The 17,507-nt window shown below is 49.4% G+C and overlaps 1 protein-coding gene across 4 annotated transcripts in view; it reads left to right on the plus strand.

Moving 5' to 3' along the window:
- The first annotated feature begins 608 nt into the window (after positions 1 to 608).
- SAMD11 (sterile alpha motif domain containing 11) overlaps positions 609 to 17,507 on the plus strand; it is a 104,835-nt gene continuing 87,936 nt past the window's right edge. The window contains exons 1-2 of one of the 4 annotated variants that reach the window (XM_034068178.1): positions 609 to 874; positions 1,896 to 1,987. In XM_034068178.1, the coding sequence (XP_033924069.1) occupies positions 640 to 874; positions 1,896 to 1,987 (327 nt within the window). In that variant the 5' untranslated portion in view covers positions 609 to 639. Of the gene's footprint in view, positions 875 to 1,443; positions 1,688 to 1,895; positions 1,988 to 17,507 lie in introns of those variants that run through there. The other 3 variants (XM_034068177.1, XM_034068179.1, XM_034068180.1) reach the window with 3 other exon arrangements.

Consider the following 17,507-nt stretch of genomic DNA (forward strand, 5'->3'; position numbering starts at 1 on the left):
CTCTTTTTTTTCCCCCTTTTTCTTTTTTTTTTTTTTAACCAAAATAATGTCTACGGCAGCAGAGACCTCTCCGAGATGTCAGGTATTGGTCCGGAGGGGCTGATCTGCGAGGCACACAGCAGCTCCCGGGTCTACGGTACATTAGCCGCCTCTCCGTGGGAGAGGGATCCCAGACAGCTCCGTTGGGGAGCCAGCCCAGGAGATTTGTTAGCGGGCTGCTCCGGGGGATCCCAGCCACCTCCGGCACCCGGGCGCCAAAGGTGCTTGTGCTGCTGCTGCTGCTGCTGCTGCTGCCGCTGGCGCATTTCATCCCAACTCCAGCCAGAGCGGGGGCAAGTTGAACCGGAGACATTAGAGCCACTGTGCTTCGGAGAGACGGGGGAGCGCGGCTGCACCATGCCTGCGATCAAGAAGGAGCGACTTGACAGGGAGGAGATGGCCCTGGCAGCTTTTAACCAGCCCATGGAAACCTTACCTGACTATCTCGCCCCTCTGGCCGCCGCTGCCATGCCGGTGGTGGCCCCGCACCCGCCGGCTTACGACCAGCTCTTTGCCCCCCGTGCGTACCTGGGCTTCCATGAGACCCACCGCCCCCATCCGCACCACCCGCACCACCCCCACCACCTCCCCGAGGACCTGATGCTGGAGAGGTTTTCCTCCATCCCGGATTTCCAGCCCTTCTTTGACAACGGAGAGCCTTGCATCGAGGTGGAGTGCGGGGAGAACAAGGCGCTGCTCTACATCAATAAGTTGTGCCAGGGGAGCAAAGGACCCTCCATCCGGTACCGGGGAGAGTGGCTCACCCCTAACGAGTTCCAGTTTGTCAGCGGCAGGGAGACAGCCAAGGACTGGAAGCGCAGCATCAGGCACAAAGGTAAAGGCGCTGCTCGGTGTGTGCGGGGCTCCCGGACGCGGCGTCCCCCCCCTTCCCTTCTCTCCCTCCCACCCCCGGCCTTCGGCACCGGGATCCGCACGGGATCCGCTCCCACCGCCGTTCGCACGGGGAGAGCCGGGACATGAGTTCCCCCGCGGAGTCCCCCGTCCCCATGACTCCCCCGGGTCCCCTCTCCCGTATGTGCCCGGTACCGGGCTCTCCGCAGGAAGTTTTCCAAGCGGTTATGGAACAGTTGTTGGGGGTTACTGGGGGGGGGGGGGCGGGGGGGGGGGGTTTAGGGTTAGGGAGGATGCTCCTATTTCCCGGAGGGAACTTTGTCCGCTCGGACACGGGGCACAGCGGGGCAAGGAGCCGCCGGTGCCGGTGCCGGCAGCGGGCACAGCCGCGGGGAGCGGCCGGGCGAGGACAGGCCCCGGCGGGGCGGCGGGCGGGGCGGCGGGGGGGGGTGTTCCCCGCAGCTGGGTGGCGGCGGGACCTCCGCGGCGGCTGCTGACGGCTCCGGCCCTGCCTCCATCCATCCCTCCCTCCCTTCCCTCCCTCCTTCCCTCCCCTGCCGCCCGCGGCGCAGCCCGAGCCAGCGCCGCAGTCCCGGCACCCGGAGCTGCTCCGGTGCTGGCGGCAGGTGGAGAGCGGGGACCCGGGGGTGCGGGAGGGGGGCAGCCGCTGCCGCACGCAGTTAGCGGAGCGCAGGAGGTGTCAGCCGCGGAGGGAAGGGCAGTGACTCAGAGCCGGTGCCCCCCTCTCTGCCGCTCGGTCCCTGCCGGGCTCCCGGGAGATGCCGGTTCCTCCGGGGTGAGTGAGGAGCACCGAGCGACACGCACGGAGCGCGGGGTGCGCTGCCCCTCGGCGCTGCTGCCGGGGGGGCTGCTGGCGGCAGGCGGCGGTGGGAGGGGTGTTTGCATGGAAGCAGACGCGTGCTGTGCCCCCCCCCCCCCCCCCTTCCCTAAAGCCTTTTACAAACGTTCTGATCGTCTTTCTTCTTTTCCATCTCTGCATCTAGGGAAAAGTTTGAAGACTCTTATGTCCAAAGGAATCTTACAGGTACATCCTCCAATCTGTGATTGCCCTGGGTGTCGAATTTCGTCTCCAGTGGTAAGATTATTGTTAAACTATGTGCTTTAGTTAAGACATCTTCCCTCTCCTCCGCCTCCTTCCCTTAAAAAGCCATCCCTTTGCTTCTGTGATCATGAAACTGGGATCAATGTGGGCTGGGAGCTGTCAGTACCGAGTATGTGCACCGCAGCCCGGCAAAGAGGAGTTTGCCAACAGAGCAGTGTGACCTGGAGGATGCGGCACCCGGTACCCTTGTCTGATGTTCAGGGGGAGCTGCCTACACCCAAAATGATACTTAGAAACCATCCAACAGCCTCTTCCCCATCACCCCTTCATTTTAGTGGATTGTGCCAAGGTGGGAAGTGGCTGAATAAAGCAAAAGGGAATTTATGATAGAGTCAGAACGGCCACAGTTGAATTTCCTTAGATGAGAGGCACAAGCTTAAAACAGCACTTGTGACTTCTACAGCATTCATGTCATAGATCACTTACTGCTTTTCAGTTGCTTCCTAACTTTGGAGTTCCTTGTGGTTTCTGCTGTCTTGCCTTTGCCCTGAGACTTTCAGAATCTCTATAAAGCATCTTCATGAAAAAGATGTCAGTGATATAAATAAAAAGCTACTGAAATCATAGCAAACTGCAGGCATTAAAACCAGTTCATCAGGTGTAAAAATAGCCATAAATGCAATGCCAGGACGACAGCGCTGTTGGTTTGTGGAACTAAAGCAGCTCTGGGTCTGAAATAACCACTGTGACTTAAAACGTTGTGAGTAGCACTGGGGAACTGCTGTGGCTGGGAAGTTCTGTGCTGTTATCCATTGAAATCAACCATTTCTTGGGGATCAAATGGGCCATCTCTTCTCTCCTGCAGTATCTTTATGATGCTGTATGACAGGATGGTGCATTTAACTTATTCCTGCCTAGTGTCTCTGTGCCTGCATGCTTCTGTGTACAAATACAGTCCTGGCTTCCACGTGTGTGCCAGCATTGACATGGGAAGGGCCTTAGAGCAATAATCAAGTTACATAAATCAATGTGAAGGTGCCACCTGTATGATGTGAATCTCCTGTTTGTATAGCAGTGGTCCATTTCAAAGCAAGCACTGCCTAGTGAGCTTACAAGTACTTGCTGTACTGAAGCATCACCATGGTATTTAAACCCAGCAAACCAGGTAGACCCAACATGCACTTTTTCTGAGTTATAAAGCAAGGCATGATGTGGTGAAATGAGCTTTATCCAGGTTTGAGTTTTGCATGTGATTTAGTTGCCAGTTGTATGGATCAGAGGCTGGTGACCAGCTATCTGCAGGCCAAAGGGATAGGCCACAGATGCTGATGGTGTTGGGAGGTTTCTGGCCAGGTGATGCTGTCTGCTGGTTGCTTTCTGTGCGCTAAGTTGCATTGGGTGGTAGCTGCAATGACACACTGCACTTTCCTCATGTTTTCAGTGGTTGCACAGGGATGTTGTGCATCTACAGATGGGGAGGCAGCTCTATGTGAAACGAGTGTCTTTAAAAGTGGTTGGGCTTGTTCAGCCTGAAGAAGAGAAAGCTCCTTAAGGGGAGACCTTAGTGCCTAAAGGGTCTCCAAGAAACCTGGAGAGAGCTTTGGATAAAGGCCTGTAGGGACAGGCCAAGGGGAATGGCTTGAACGTGCCAGAGGAGAGACTGAGCTGAGCTCTGAGGCAGAAGCTCTTCCCTGTGAGGGTGCTGAGGTGCTGGCACAGGGTGCCCAGAGCAGCTGTGGCTGCCCCATCCCTGGCAGTGCTCAAGGCCAGGTTGGACACAGGGGCTTGGAGCAGCTGCTCCAGTGGAAGGGGTCCCTGCCCGTGGCAGGGGTTGGAGATGGAGGAGCTTTGAGGTCCCTTCCAACACAAACCAGTCTGGGATTCTGTGATTCTATGAACTGAACTGGACAAGTTCAGATGGAGGAAAAGAGTTTTGGGAAGGGCAAAATAAACCCATCTGTGCTTGCCCCCTACCACATCTGTGTCTTTGTAAATGAGTTAGAGGAGGGTTGATACCAGAGTTTGCAGAGTGAGGACAAATGCCAGTGAGAGCTTTTATCATATCTCTTGTTTCTTCGTGCTGGCTGCATTTTCTGTGCTGTACTTAGGACACACACTTGACCAAGGGACATATCCCCATTTTGAACCCAGAATCGTTTTTGTGCCTTCTCCCAGCTACATGGATTACCCATTAAACAGTTACCCAAGGAAGAGGGTTAAAAATGGAGCACAGTTTATCTTTAGCTGTTCAGTGATCACCTCTTCAAGCACCACTGGGATCAAAGGGCTGTTTCCTCTCAAATGTAGAAATACTTTGTTTTTTATAGTGTTTTTTATAGGTATATATGGACCTGCAGTGCCTGGCTCCTGTTCTCCTGTGTTACCACATGGGGGTATGGTGCCGGGGAGCTGCTCCTAAATCAGTCCTTGGACAGCGGGAATAGGCCAGGAAAACCGATCCGGGTAGGGAGCCAGAGCGGAACCGTGTGTCCATGCGTGTCCATGTGTGTCTATGCGTGTCCATGTGTGTGTCCTCCCATCCCGGCTCTCCGCAGTGAAACCGAGCCCGGTGCAGGGACCCCCTCCGGCTCCGGCCCCGTTCCCCCCGCGGGGGCTGGCGCTGCCCCCGCCGCCCGTCGCAGCTCGTTTGCTGCAGCTGCAGACAGCGGCCGGCGCCGGGCCCGGCTCCGCCACCGGCCGCCGGTTTCCTGCAGGCGGAGGGGAGCAGCCGGTGCCGCTGGCGCCTCCTCCCCCGGGCCGGCAGCAGCCATCAATCAGAGCCGGGAGGGATCCCCGGGCATGGGCGAGCGCCGGAGGCTGCCCCCGGGGCCGCTCCGGGGCTGGAAGCGTGGGGAAGCGGTGCCTGTGTGTGCACTGCTGCAGAGCCCCCGCTGAGCCCTTCTGGAGCGTGGCTGTGCTGCCCTCATCCCTGTTCCTTTGCCTTTGTACCCTGTGCTCCAGAGCTACTCAGCTGGTCTCTCCATTTCCACTCGCCAGGCTGGGGTTGGAGGTGTCCTCACTGGCTCTGGTTGTCTTAGCCAGAGGGAAAGAGAAGCCTAAATGGTCCTGAGAACAGCACTAAAACCTTCATTGCTAGCAGTACCTTAGATTGGCAGTCTAGCATCACCTATCCAGTGTAACAGAGGAACAGCCTTCCATTCAGTGGATATACCTCAGTTGTTTCCCTTATCAGTGTGACCCCTACTGTGTTTTTCATACTAGACATGCTGCCTCTGAAAGTACCTTAGAACCGGGCACTGGCTGCTCCTCATCCTCTTTTCCCATGTTTTCTTGGATGGGGTCTCTGAAAGGCAGCCCATGTTGCAGTGTGGGGGTCAGGCCACAGGTAGAGAAGGTGAGTTTTCAGAAAGCTGTCATGATATGGCCATACTCAAACAGAAAGCATGACACAATATGGGGGCTTTGCCCCATCTCCTTCCTTGCTTGTCACACACAGTGATCCTGCACAGCTTGGTCACTGGCAGTGGAAATTCATTTCCTTACTGGGGCTGTGTTTTGCTCTTGGTTTTATTTACATGTGCTTCTATTTATCTGCTGCTTTTTGCTTCTCGTCGTCATCATTGTTGTTTTCTTTTGCTGCCCCTGAGGTTAAGGCATTAATCCAAGACTTTGTCAAGGCTGGGAAAAGTAAGTTCAAAACAATGCCAGCAACCAGCAGGATCTCTGGTGTTTAGCCCTAGGAGTGAGCTTTCTCCTGTCTTCCTGTCTTAGAGGGGCAGGATGGAGGCAGCTCCACATCTACCCTGGTGCATGGGGTTCTGTGCCTTGTGCTGTGGGTTCTGCCTGCAGTCACATTGCCTGCACAACCCAGTGATGCCCTCCTGGACATCAGCCTGCTCCATGCCTTTGCCTGGGGATGGGGGAAGGAAGGGAGATCCCTGGGCTGTGGAGCTGTGGGATCCATCAGAGGCTGGCCCAAAAAGGGGAATCTCACCCTGGACATAAGTCTTTCAAGTGAACTTTCCTATGAGAAGAGCACTCTGCCTGCTGGAAAATGTAGTTGGCTGCCTGTAGAGGCAGGATTAAGCCTGAAATTTTGCTTTTAACTGACTAGATTAGATTTAGCTGCTGTAGCCTTAAAGATTGGAGCTGGAGAACCTTGGGGTTTGTGTGAAGGGAGTTGTTTTCATAGCTTTGCCTTGGCGTCCCTGGGGGCTGCCATATGAATGTGGAAAAAGCCCCTCTGCAAAGCAGACTTATAAACTTTGTTATCCCCCCAAGGTCTTTGGCACAGTCTGTTGATTTTTATTTGTGGTTTCATGCTGATTCGGATTGTTGCTTTTAATCCAGCACATTTTAGGTTGGCTTTTGTTGGAGTGGTTTGAGTTGGTTGGGGTTTTTCTGTTTGTTTGTCAGGGTTTTCTGGGTCTGTTTTGGGTTTTTAATGGATTTCACTCAAGTCAGTTTTGGAGCGTGTGCTGCTTTGCAGGCTTGTAAGTTAAACTTGAATCCTTAACAAAAGTCTGTTCAGAATGTGACAGACATCACCTTTATAGAGAAGCTGGAGGTGAGGTATGTTGTGCTCTCAAACGGGGAGAGACTCACACCTCCCATCAGGGCTGGGGAGAGATGCTGAGCCTGAGCCCACAGCCTCAGCATTCAGGGCTTCTAATCCAGGGACACGTGTGCATCTGCTTCTCTCCCAGGAGCATCCCTAAAATCAACTGCTCTTGGGTCATCCAGCACTTCCCAGGGAACAATTTGACAGCTTGGAATGGGAATCAGTGTGGCAGTTACTCCTACTGGTCCTCAGACTCAGCTCAGGAGCAGGACACACTGCAATAGCATGATGTGCACTGCCAGGGATTGGGAAGGTGGGATTGCACCAGCAAAATGAGTAGTTATGATTTTACAGAGGCAGAACAAATGCAGATCAGCGGCACTGAGAGTGCCAGCACAATACTGAAGGATTTAATTCTGTGGATTATTAAATACCCTCTGGAAAGGAAAATACTAATTGGATTGCAGCCTTGTGAGTGAACAGCAGAGATGTGTAAGCAGCTATGGCTTAGGAAAGTAGTGTTATTGTACAGGGGGGTTTAAGGAGTTCCAAGTAGGGGAGGTTTGCTGTGGCATCAGAGCTGTAGTGGAGATACCTGCTGTTCCAGTGAGCAGTGATGAGGAACTGAATGCAAAAGGGTTTGTATGATAGAAGGGCAGAGGAAAATCCATCTGTGAGTTCAGGTTAGTGCTTGTGAGTAACCAGCCAAGGAGGGTGAAAGAACACTTACTTCTGCTGAGGTTGACATGTGTGAGGGGTTCTGCCTGGAGGGAGCAAACTCCCTCCTGCTGGGATTGCAGGAGGGGTGTCCTCATCCTGCAGTTGTGTGGTGGTGATTCCCCGGAAGAGCCAAGACAGGCTGCATAAGGGCAATGGCTTCAACCTGCCCAGAGAAGCTGTGGCTGCCCCATCCCTGGCAGTGTTCAAGGCCAGGTTGGACACAGGGGCTTGGAGCAGCTGCTCCAGTGGAAGGGGTCCCTGCCCATGGCAGGAACTGGATGAGCTTTAAGGTCCCTTCCAAACCATTCCATGATTCTGTGATTGCTGGCACTGTGGCATTGCATTCTCTGGTGGGCTCAGCTGTAGGAAGAGTCAGTTTCCAAGCCCTCAGCTCCCAGGTGAGTTTTACACACTAAGTCAGCAGAGGCAGGATGAGCCAGTGCTGCTTGCTGTGGAGCTGCACTGAACTCCATCAGAGCTGGAAAATCATCTGGTCCGAGGAAAGGAAAGGGAAGAAACATAGAGAAATAAATGCGTAGAAGCCAGGCAAGCAGCATCATCTTGTTAGTCGTGTGTCAAGGGCAGTGTAAAGGTGATATAGGATAAGTAATTTTACTGTCAAAATTATTTAGAGATGTCATTAAACTGCTTAGGGCTGTCTCTGCTGCTTCAGGGCACACGCACCTGGTTTTAATTTGCAGTGGTCTGTGTCCACACTTGCTGGCCTTATTCAAAGGGATCGGTGCTAATTTGGAGCCTGGTGGCAAATGCCTCTAGTGAACATGGGATCTAAGTGGCAGAGATGACTATAGGGTCAGATTTAGCTCCCTCATAAACTGGTTCATTTTGCTTTTCCTGAGGTTTAAAACCATCACCTGGTTGGAGTTTGCAGAGATGAAGAACTTTTCAGTTTGCTTGTTCTGGTTCACTTTCGGAACAGGAGAATAAAGAAGCAGTTTCCTATTGGCCCTAGATGAGTTTTAAGGTCCTTTCCAACCCACACCATTCTGATGCTGTGAGATAAAAGAGGGCACGTTAAGCACCACTGCTTTACTCTCATACTGCTCTTGTGTGAGGGTGAATCTTCTCCGTGTACCAACTCCACTGCTGGAGCAATGCATTTCCTGCCTTTTATTTTTGGCTCTGTTATTTGAACAAACCAGGGAGAACCGAGAGGAAATGACACATTCCCCTGGGTCATAAATACAATCTGACTGGGGATTTTCTTGTAACATGTCTGAGGATGGGGATAGATGGATGGAGGCAATTCCCAAGCACACAAAAAATGCTTCTTGCTCATATCTTTTGCCTCTAGTCAATGTGGAACTTTCAGCCTTTACTGATTTCACTTTCTTTTGCACATGCATACACAGCCACAGGATCTGGGAATACCATCAAGCCTGAATTTGCTCTGTTACCTGTATGAAGATAGTCCTGCACATCAGATCCCTCATTGTAAGATACCAGGGTAGCTTCGGTCCATATACAAACGTGGCTTTCTTAATCTTTTACATCTTCAGCTGGAAAGAAACTTGGAGCAGCATTTGCCAACAAGCCAGATCCCCTTGGTGTGATGTGTATGGATGTCAGTACAGGCTGTTGTCCTCATGGCTGCTGCACTGTGTCACATCAGGCATGGGGCTCACACAACTAGCCTTGCTTTTTTCAGTGGGGCACTTGCCAGGAAGAGGTGTTGTTCATCTGCATGTGTGCTGCTACACATCATGCTAGAGATCATAGCATCATAGAATCACAGTGTGGTTTGGGTTGGAAGGGAGCTTAAAGCTCATCCAGTTCCAGCCCCTGCCATGGGCAGGGACCCCTTCCACTGGAGCAGCTGCTCCAAGCCCCTGTGTCCAACCTGGCCTTGAGCACTGCCAGGGATGGGGCAGCCACAGCTTCTCTGGGCACCCTGTGCCAGCCTCAGCACCCTCACAGGGAACAACTTCTGCCTAAGAGCTCATCTCAGTCTCCCCTCTAGCAGGTTAAAGCTGTGCCTCAGTGCAGACTGAAGGCTGAGGGCGAGTTCTGAACTGATGCCCACTCGCATAAAAAGTGTGAGCCTTGATGCAGCCTTTTGTTTTATCATCTTCTAAAATGGAAAAAAACAAACCAAACCCCACAGACTTCATAGTAAGATTTAATCAACTCAGAGTAACAAGTCTTAAGATGCAAAATGATGGGCAGTACTTGCTATTTTGTACTGATAGGAAGGTAGAACTTTTCTGAATGGATTCCAGAGAATGAAGAAGCAGGAAAACTTGAGAGGTTTTGGTGACAGAACAGACACTTGGCAGCCCTTTGGTGTAGAAAATGCATCTTCTGAACTATTTCTCATTATGACACTGCAACCAAGTGGTGTGTTTGCTTGTAGTTGGTTCCCAGTCTTGTGCTGGGAGGTGTGATTGCTTCAGGGAGTTTAGAAAGCAGCTCCAGGATTATAAATGGGTTCAGTTAACTTGGGCCTCTCCATCACCACAGCCTCTTAGCAGAAAACTTCCTCTTGCTTCTGAAGGCAAGCAGATTGCTTTACCAGGCTGGCTTCCTGCCTCTGAGTGTCTTACCCTTAGGAGCTTGTATTTATCACTGAGTCTCTGGGGCCTTGATAATTCAGAGTTATGAGTAGATTCCACTCCGGTGGTAGCTGCTGTTCTGCCTATCTCTACCCATCAAATTGCACAAACTCCCTTGCAACCCCATCCTTTCTTTTTAGCTGGAGATGAATGTGATCCGTGGTACTCGGCCCTGTTGAGGCTGCTTTTGCTAGGTTGCCAGGGCAACGGGAGATGGCCCCTGCAGACAGGAAAGGGCAAGCATTGCTTCTGCTCCAGTCTGGAGCATCCGTGATTGAATGAGATTAGATGGAATTAGATAATCCTGAAATTCACAGTGATTTGATGCCAGACCTTTATTAAATAAGTAAAAGGACCAGCCCTTACAGTAAAACTGAATTCTTTTAGATCAATAACTTTTCCCACCGTTCACCACAGCTGTGATTCTTGAGAGCTCTTTTTCTGTGACATGGGCTGAACCACACAAACATGGCCCTTTTTAGTATGTTTTTTACTCCCCAGAGGACTATGATATCAATTCCTCTTTTATTTCCCCCTTGTGATTCACCCACTTAACCATAAAACACACTGACAAATGAAGGCTGTACAGCTGTGATGGTTCAATGAGCTGGAGTTTACAATAGTAGTGTTGCTTAAAAATTGTACAGCATTACTATTAAGTATTATAGGGTTTAGGGTGAGCTTAAATAAAAGAAGGAAAGGAAATAAGCTGCATATTGTGAATAGTTGGTAGTTGTGTGTTCAGTGCCTAAAACTGTTGGGACCTCATCCATGCCTCCCATGTTCCTGTTTAGCTGCAATAGATCCTGTTGTGATCTAAAGTAAATGTGGGTTTAAATGAGCAGGGCAGTGTGAGTGCAGGGTTGGACTGTGATCACCCTCAGTCTAGATTTACATCAGAGGAGTCAGCTCTGTTGACTTCTTTTTCATCCTTAGACTACCATGGCTTGCATTGACTGTAGTGTGCATCAGAGGACACCAGCAAAGTGTGTTCTGGTCCTCCAGCAGCTTTGTTTCTTATCAGCCTAAATGGGCTCTCTCAGAGCAGAGGGCTGATGGTTTGATCTGTTGGGTGGTGCTGCTGCTCCAGACACCACTGCTGAGGTTTTTGGAGGCCCAATGGACAGAGCATGATCTCAGAGCAGTCAAACAGAGTGAGAAGGGCAGCTTGCATCCTCCTTACAAGGATGCTTTTAATTCTGTCTGAAAATGTATACATTTGGTCTGGGTTTTTTAATCCCCAAATTAACAATGTGATTCCTTGAAACATTTTTGGCTTGAAATTCCTGAGCTGGTAATTCAGGGCTGGAAGTCTATGGAGCTGCACTTATCTGCATCAGCAGTGTGGAGCTGGTCTTTTGAAGTCTCACCTTGCTGTGATGGATTTGCCAGAAGTAAGTGCAGTAATTCTGTGAGGCTGGGAAGCATTTCTCTCCCCTGGTGTGTGCAGAGGGCAGAAATCATCCTTGCTTTCAGAGGATTTAGTTCCCCCGTTGGTGACTCTGCTGTTGTCTTTAAATCCTTATAGAATGTAGAACCTAATAAGTTTAAAGGGTATTTGAGACTCTTCTCTGCCCAACCTGTAGCTGTGCCTGGGATTGCTCTGACCCAGGTGTAGGACCGTGCACTTGTTGTCATGGTTAAACTTCATGAGGTTGGCATCAGCAGTGTGACCCTGAAATACTGACATCTTGAGAGCAATTTTGTTGTTGTGATGGGACTCCTAAAACCCTGGACTGCTCATCCCACTGCTCTAGGAACAAGAGGGAAAATGTTTCCCATCATATCACAGAGAAATAGAGAGGGAAGGACAGAGCTTGAGAAATGTTTGTGTTTGGGTACTATATCTTAAGGCTAAGCTCTGTCTTAATCTGTACCATGTGTAATTCCACCCTCACTAACAGAGACAGGACTCATTGATGGGAGAGTAGTTTTGCTTGGTCCATAAGGATACAGCCTGAATTCTCACCCTGCCTTTATCCAGGATTCATGTGCACTGAGAAGATCAGTTGAGTGATGAAGTATCAAATCCCACTAGGGAAGCAAAGCCAGGACTACTCCAAAGTACAGAAAAAGCTGGATTCAGCACTTTACCCTGCAGGAGAAGCAAAACAAGTTTCTTGCCTCTCCTGCTCTTCACTGACTGTGGCTGCTTTGGGAAACAAAGCCCCAGGTATACCTGGAGTAGGTAAAGCAGAGAAGCTGCTGCTGCATCACATCCAGCATAGCTACTGGAACAGCAGGAACTCCTATAGGAGAAGTGACCCAGTGCTCATACTTGTTGTAGGTGGCAGCTCCAAGTGGGATAATCCTACTCTGTTGCCCAGAGATCTGCCCCACATATTCATGTGCCCCCTGTCTAGCTCTGGGGGAATCCACATTGTCAGCCAGGCAAGAATCTGGCTTCCTAACTTTAGTAGTGGTATAGTGAAGACCACACAGGAGTTCAATACATAATAAAAGGCTAGGTATCAGTTGCTTCAGTGGTTTCCCATGTTTGGAGCCCAGCCTCCACCTGGGGAGGTCTTTTGGCACTGACAAGGAAAACCAATTGGAAACATACACAGTGCAGAATTCTTTGTGGTGAGGGTTGCACTCCAGCTTGGATTTGCTGGGATGTTTTAAGTTGTATTCCAGAGAAGTTGCCCTTAATGTTTTTGGATCTCTGTTCCTGGCATTTCACTGATTCTTTTTCTAAAGGCTTGTTTTGTCTCTGGATGAAGCTGGCTGACACCAAAGAGCACAATGAACATGGGTACTTGGGGCTCTCATGTGGATTGGCATTGGGGATCAGATCAGATGGCTGCTAAGCCTGTGCCTCAGTGGCAAAGCACAGGACACTTGGAGGGGAGGATTTTGCTTTGTCTGGTTGCCATTTATTACCACTGAGTATCCCACCCAGTATAAGACATCAGGTTTTGAGTTGTTGGTTGGCAGCGTGTTCCTATGGACAGAGGGGTCCAGAGCCAAAGCAGAGCTATGCAAACTCAGTGTTTGTTTCAGTAAGGAAACCTGATTTGTAACTTCAGAATCAAACTCATAGCCTGCACTTCAGGATAATCATCCTGAATACATTGGCACTGCTCCCTTGCGGAGTGGAGTAGTGAATACTCCAGGCTGGAAGCCTCTCCCTGTTCCCTTCTGAGGATATCCCACATAGCTTTCTCCAGGCTTTGTTTTCAAATGCAGCTTCTTACCCTGGGATGTTGAGCTTGGCTTACCCAGAAATGTGTTTTCTCAGGGCCCAGGTGCCTTATACTGCCTTTCCTATCAGGAATCTGCATTGTTTGGTACCCTCACATGGCCTTGAGATGTAGGTACTCTATCATTTTCCTGCTCTGGTTAGTACTCTGGCATCTATATCCACATTATTGATATGGCAAGGGCATTGCCCATGATAAACCTCTTCACCCAATTCCCAACTTGACCCTTGGGTGCTTTTCAATCACCTTTTCCTGGGATAATATTCCCTGCCTTTAAAATGCCAACTTCCGCCACTAGCCCAAACTGTGTTGGGATTTCATTACTTGTCATTAACTCTCATATTCTCTGTGTTAACCATTGGTGATGGCTCTTTGTGTTCTTCCAGGTCATCAGTAAAAATGTTAGAGAGTATCAGTTCCATGTTCATATTCTGAGCTCTTTTAATTGCCTTTTAATCCATTTAGTTTGTGCCGTGGTGCTTTGTCCTGCTCCAGTTTCTCATTCAGAAAGTTGGGTGCTGTAAGATCAAATAACTTGCAGAAATCTGAGCCCATCACTATTGTCTCAGCAGAAAAAGATGTATTAGTTTAACATCTTTTCCATTAACAAGCTTTAATTTGCATTAATTATATCACCCTCCTTTAATTCATTATTACTTGTCTGGTTTCCTCTATTTCATTGTTTCTCCTAGGGTTATAAAATTACTTGGTTTATTCTGCTTATGTTTACACTTTGTGGAATAGAGGCACAGGACTGTGTGTTCCCATTTACCTTGGATTTCCACCTTGGTTTGAGTCTCATTAAAAATCTGAGCATCTGAAGAACTTCTCTGCTCACTGTTCTGAAACTCTTTGAGGGCAGGTTACCTAAATCTGCTGGGTTAAACCTATCTAACTTTGGGAGTTTCTGTTTGGAAACCTAATTCATTGCTGGAATGAGAAGTATTCCATTTCTGTTCTCCCAGTGCAGGAACCAGATACTTACTGGGCATTTGTCTTATGGCACAGGGTGCCCAGGGAAGCTGTGGCTGCCCCATCCCTGGCAGTGCTCAAGGCCAGGTTGGACACAGGGGCTTGGAGCAAGCTGCGCTATGGAAGGTGCCCCTGCCTGTGGCAGGGGTTGGAACTGGATGAGCTTTAAGGTCCTTTCCAACCCAAACCAGTCTGGGATTCCCATCAAGTAATGGACTGGAACCATTGTTACCTCCTGTCCTTCTAAGCCACTGTTTACAGAGCAGTTGGGAGTTCTCCCCTGTATAAAGGGGTTATTACAATCACACATGCAGTTATTGAAGATTAAAACCTTTCTAAGTGGTGGGGAAGGACAGGACCTCACCATTGCAAAGGCTTCATGGCAGATTCTGCTGATGAAATGTCAACTGTCTTCAGGTCTGTTACTCCTTAGTATTTGCTTTATGTCTCCAGTGGGATTTCTGCCTTTTTGCCTGCTCGTGTTCAGTGCTGGTGTAATCGAGAGCCTGTCATGGATGAGCTGGTGGTGCATTAGGCCTCTGTGAAGATGTTTCTCTTCATCTTCTCACTGTGGTATGTGCTGCTTGCCAGCCTGAGTGCTTACAGCTTGCGGGTTCAGGTAATGAATAGATGTTTTGGGCTTCAAAAACCAACCTCTGTGGCTTTCATATGAAAGCCAAGGCTTTTCCCCCCACCTGGATGCTATTCCAGCTTGTGTGGCTGCTTTTGTTTTCTCCTGCTCCCTCAGTGAAGTCTCTCTGTCGGGCTGCCAGGTTATGAAGCAGGGGGGTGTTTGAGTTCTCTAAAGGAGTGATCATGGTGTGTTCTGTCAAAGCTTGCAACTCCTTAAACGATCACATCTACCTTCCTTCCATATTTGCTGTAAATGATCTTGGAACTGTGTCAGAACAGGATTATATGTGCAACAGCAGAGGTGGGGATGTGCTACATCTGGACCTCACAACTTCACTGCTGGCTGCAATAACCATCAGCCAATACCCTGTCCTCCACCTCCGTCTCCATGGGACTTGTGTTTGTACAGAGAAGCATCCCTGACACTGGCTTGCATGAAGATGCTGTGCTGTTAGCCATGGCTGGCGTGAAACATCTTGGTATCTCATGAGCTGTGAAACTTGACATATGCTAAGGCAGTAACACAGGAAGAGGATCTTTCCTCAAAGCTTCCCTGGAATGTTCTGACAGTATTTAATCTGTCAGGGTCTACTGTGCCATTCACATTGATCCCAGTAGGCCAACGAGTTGGAATCAATAATATCCTTGATCAGCAAATAATTCCACCTTGATCAGAGAATCCTTGTAATTAGAGCTAAAAAAGATGTGGGACATCACTCAGGCTGCTCCACAGAGTGCATGAAACGTGCTGGCATTTAGATGGATGTTTCTTGGGGGCTTTTTTGGCTGCTCTTGGAATACCATGTCCCCTAAGCTGTGCTGTTGGAGGAGGGCTGGTTTATTATTATAGCCAGAAAGGGACCAATATGAGGTGCTGCATTATTTTCCTTCAATATGGAACTCCCTGTTTGAAAAATGGAAGAGATGAGAGAGAAGTGGGACATGAGGAGAGGAAATGACCCCTTGTTATCATCCAGGAGAGCTGCATATGGAGTTCAGCCCCTTTTAGGGGGCTCCATTCCCTTTTAGGGGGTTCCATTCCCTTTTAGTAGATGCTCTGTTTACCCTCAGACCTCTCTTGTGTCAGCCCCCCCTTTGCTTCCCTGACCAAAGGCATTATTCCTAGGGAGCAGAAGGGATGCTCAGTCTGCATGGCTCACGCAAGCTGTGCCTGTCAGCTGAGACTGACCAAAGAGAGAGGCCCTTCTGTGGCAGCACTTTTGGTGTGATTCCAAAGGACCTGAATCAAGATCAAGCCACCAACCTGACACCTACTTGGTAGTTACCCTGTCAGGGGTAACCAGGTAGGGTTTGGCTGTAGATACCGAAGTAGACAGAAGTGGCTTCCCCTTTTCTTCTTTAATGGATGCCCTCCTGTCTCTTGGAGTTTGGAAGTTGTGTAATTGGAGCAACTTGTTTGGAATGAAATCACATCCCTGGGATTTAGCAGAGCAGCACTCGCTGCACAGCTCTGAAGGAGAAGGAGGCAAAGGAAGATGGTTTCTGCTGTACAGTTCTCCCATAGTAGCTGAGGGTATTTTTGTTCTGTGGCATAGACTAGAGCAGCTTAGGACTGGCTGAAGGTTTAAATGGATTCTGAGTGAATGCACTGGAGTGAATGCTGCCCTGGAAGAGTTGGTCATCACCGTGCCAAGCACACACGTGTGGTGTGTTACGTACCCGTTACATCAGGTGAGGGTAGGTAGATGTCATCTGCACAAAGCCAGCAACAGTTTCTCATTACAGACCTTACAAGATGAGGAAATAAAGCTCAGTTTTCAGTTCTTCGTGCCTGTGTGAACCCATCAAACATGAATATGGCTGCTTGCCTACGAGCAGATTAGGGTTTTATTGCTTTTGCCACCTCTGCGATGCTATAAGGCCTGGCTGCACTATATATAGCACAATAAATCTAGTTTATATCAGTGTGAACTTTGAGAGATTTTATTAATATCACGCTCTTGATTTGAATATTTAAATATGCATGGCACATACAGAACTACTATTTAGCTTATGCTTGTTTTAGTTAATTCTGTTGGATTTATAGAACACCCATCATTTGCTTGTAAGTGCTGTGCAATTAATTAGAAATACAGTCAGAAATTCCAAGCTGCCTTTCTGGCCCATATAGATTATCACTCTCTGTGGAATTCATGGCTTATCCATGTGGGCTAGTCGTTCCAGATGGAAGATTGGGTGAGAATAACCCTCCAGAGCCTCAGCTGAAACCATGTCATGCCTCTAAGGGAAGCCTTCCTGAGTGCAGGCAATTGTACTGAAGTTTGGGAAGGGGAAGAAGAGGTGAGGAATCACCTTTGGAAACATAAGGACCTGAAGGAAATGAGATGGATTTTCAGCAGCTCTCGCAGCCCCAAACCTTTGCTTCCAGAGTTGTCCCTCTGTGAGCTGCTGTAGTCGCATTTCTCACAGGGAGCCCTAAAGAGACCTTTCCTTCCTCCTGCTGTGTACTAAAAGCCATAAAGGGGAGGGTGTGGGAGTTAATGCTGCGTTAACTCCCACCGGGATACCCACAGGCTCTGGAAGGGAATGTGCATTAGCATGGCTCTGGCTTTCCCTGGCTTCAGCCTCCCTGTCAGCATTAAGAAACAGGCACTTTCAAGGCAGGGACAGTTGATGCAGAGTATATGCATCTTGGTTTCTCCTGCCCTCTCTGCCATCTCCACTGCCCCTAGACCATGGTCATCAGTAGGATTATAGAAACAATGTGATAGTGGAGTTTGCAACCGTTTGCTGAGTTTTGCATATGGAGAAGTCCAGTTCTTAGGAGTGGAAACCAAAAAGCACAGGGAGAGCATGGCCCAACTTGGATAAAGAACTCTTGACCAGACCTCAGTGTATTTGAGGTGATTCTCTTCCCCTTGTCACTGCTGAATTACCTCTCGAGAGGCTGTAGAGAGCTGCTGCAGTGC

This window comes from Melopsittacus undulatus, chromosome 12, assembly GCF_012275295.1.
Source record: "Melopsittacus undulatus isolate bMelUnd1 chromosome 12, bMelUnd1.mat.Z, whole genome shotgun sequence".
Taxonomy (NCBI): Eukaryota; Metazoa; Chordata; class Aves; order Psittaciformes; family Psittaculidae; genus Melopsittacus; species Melopsittacus undulatus.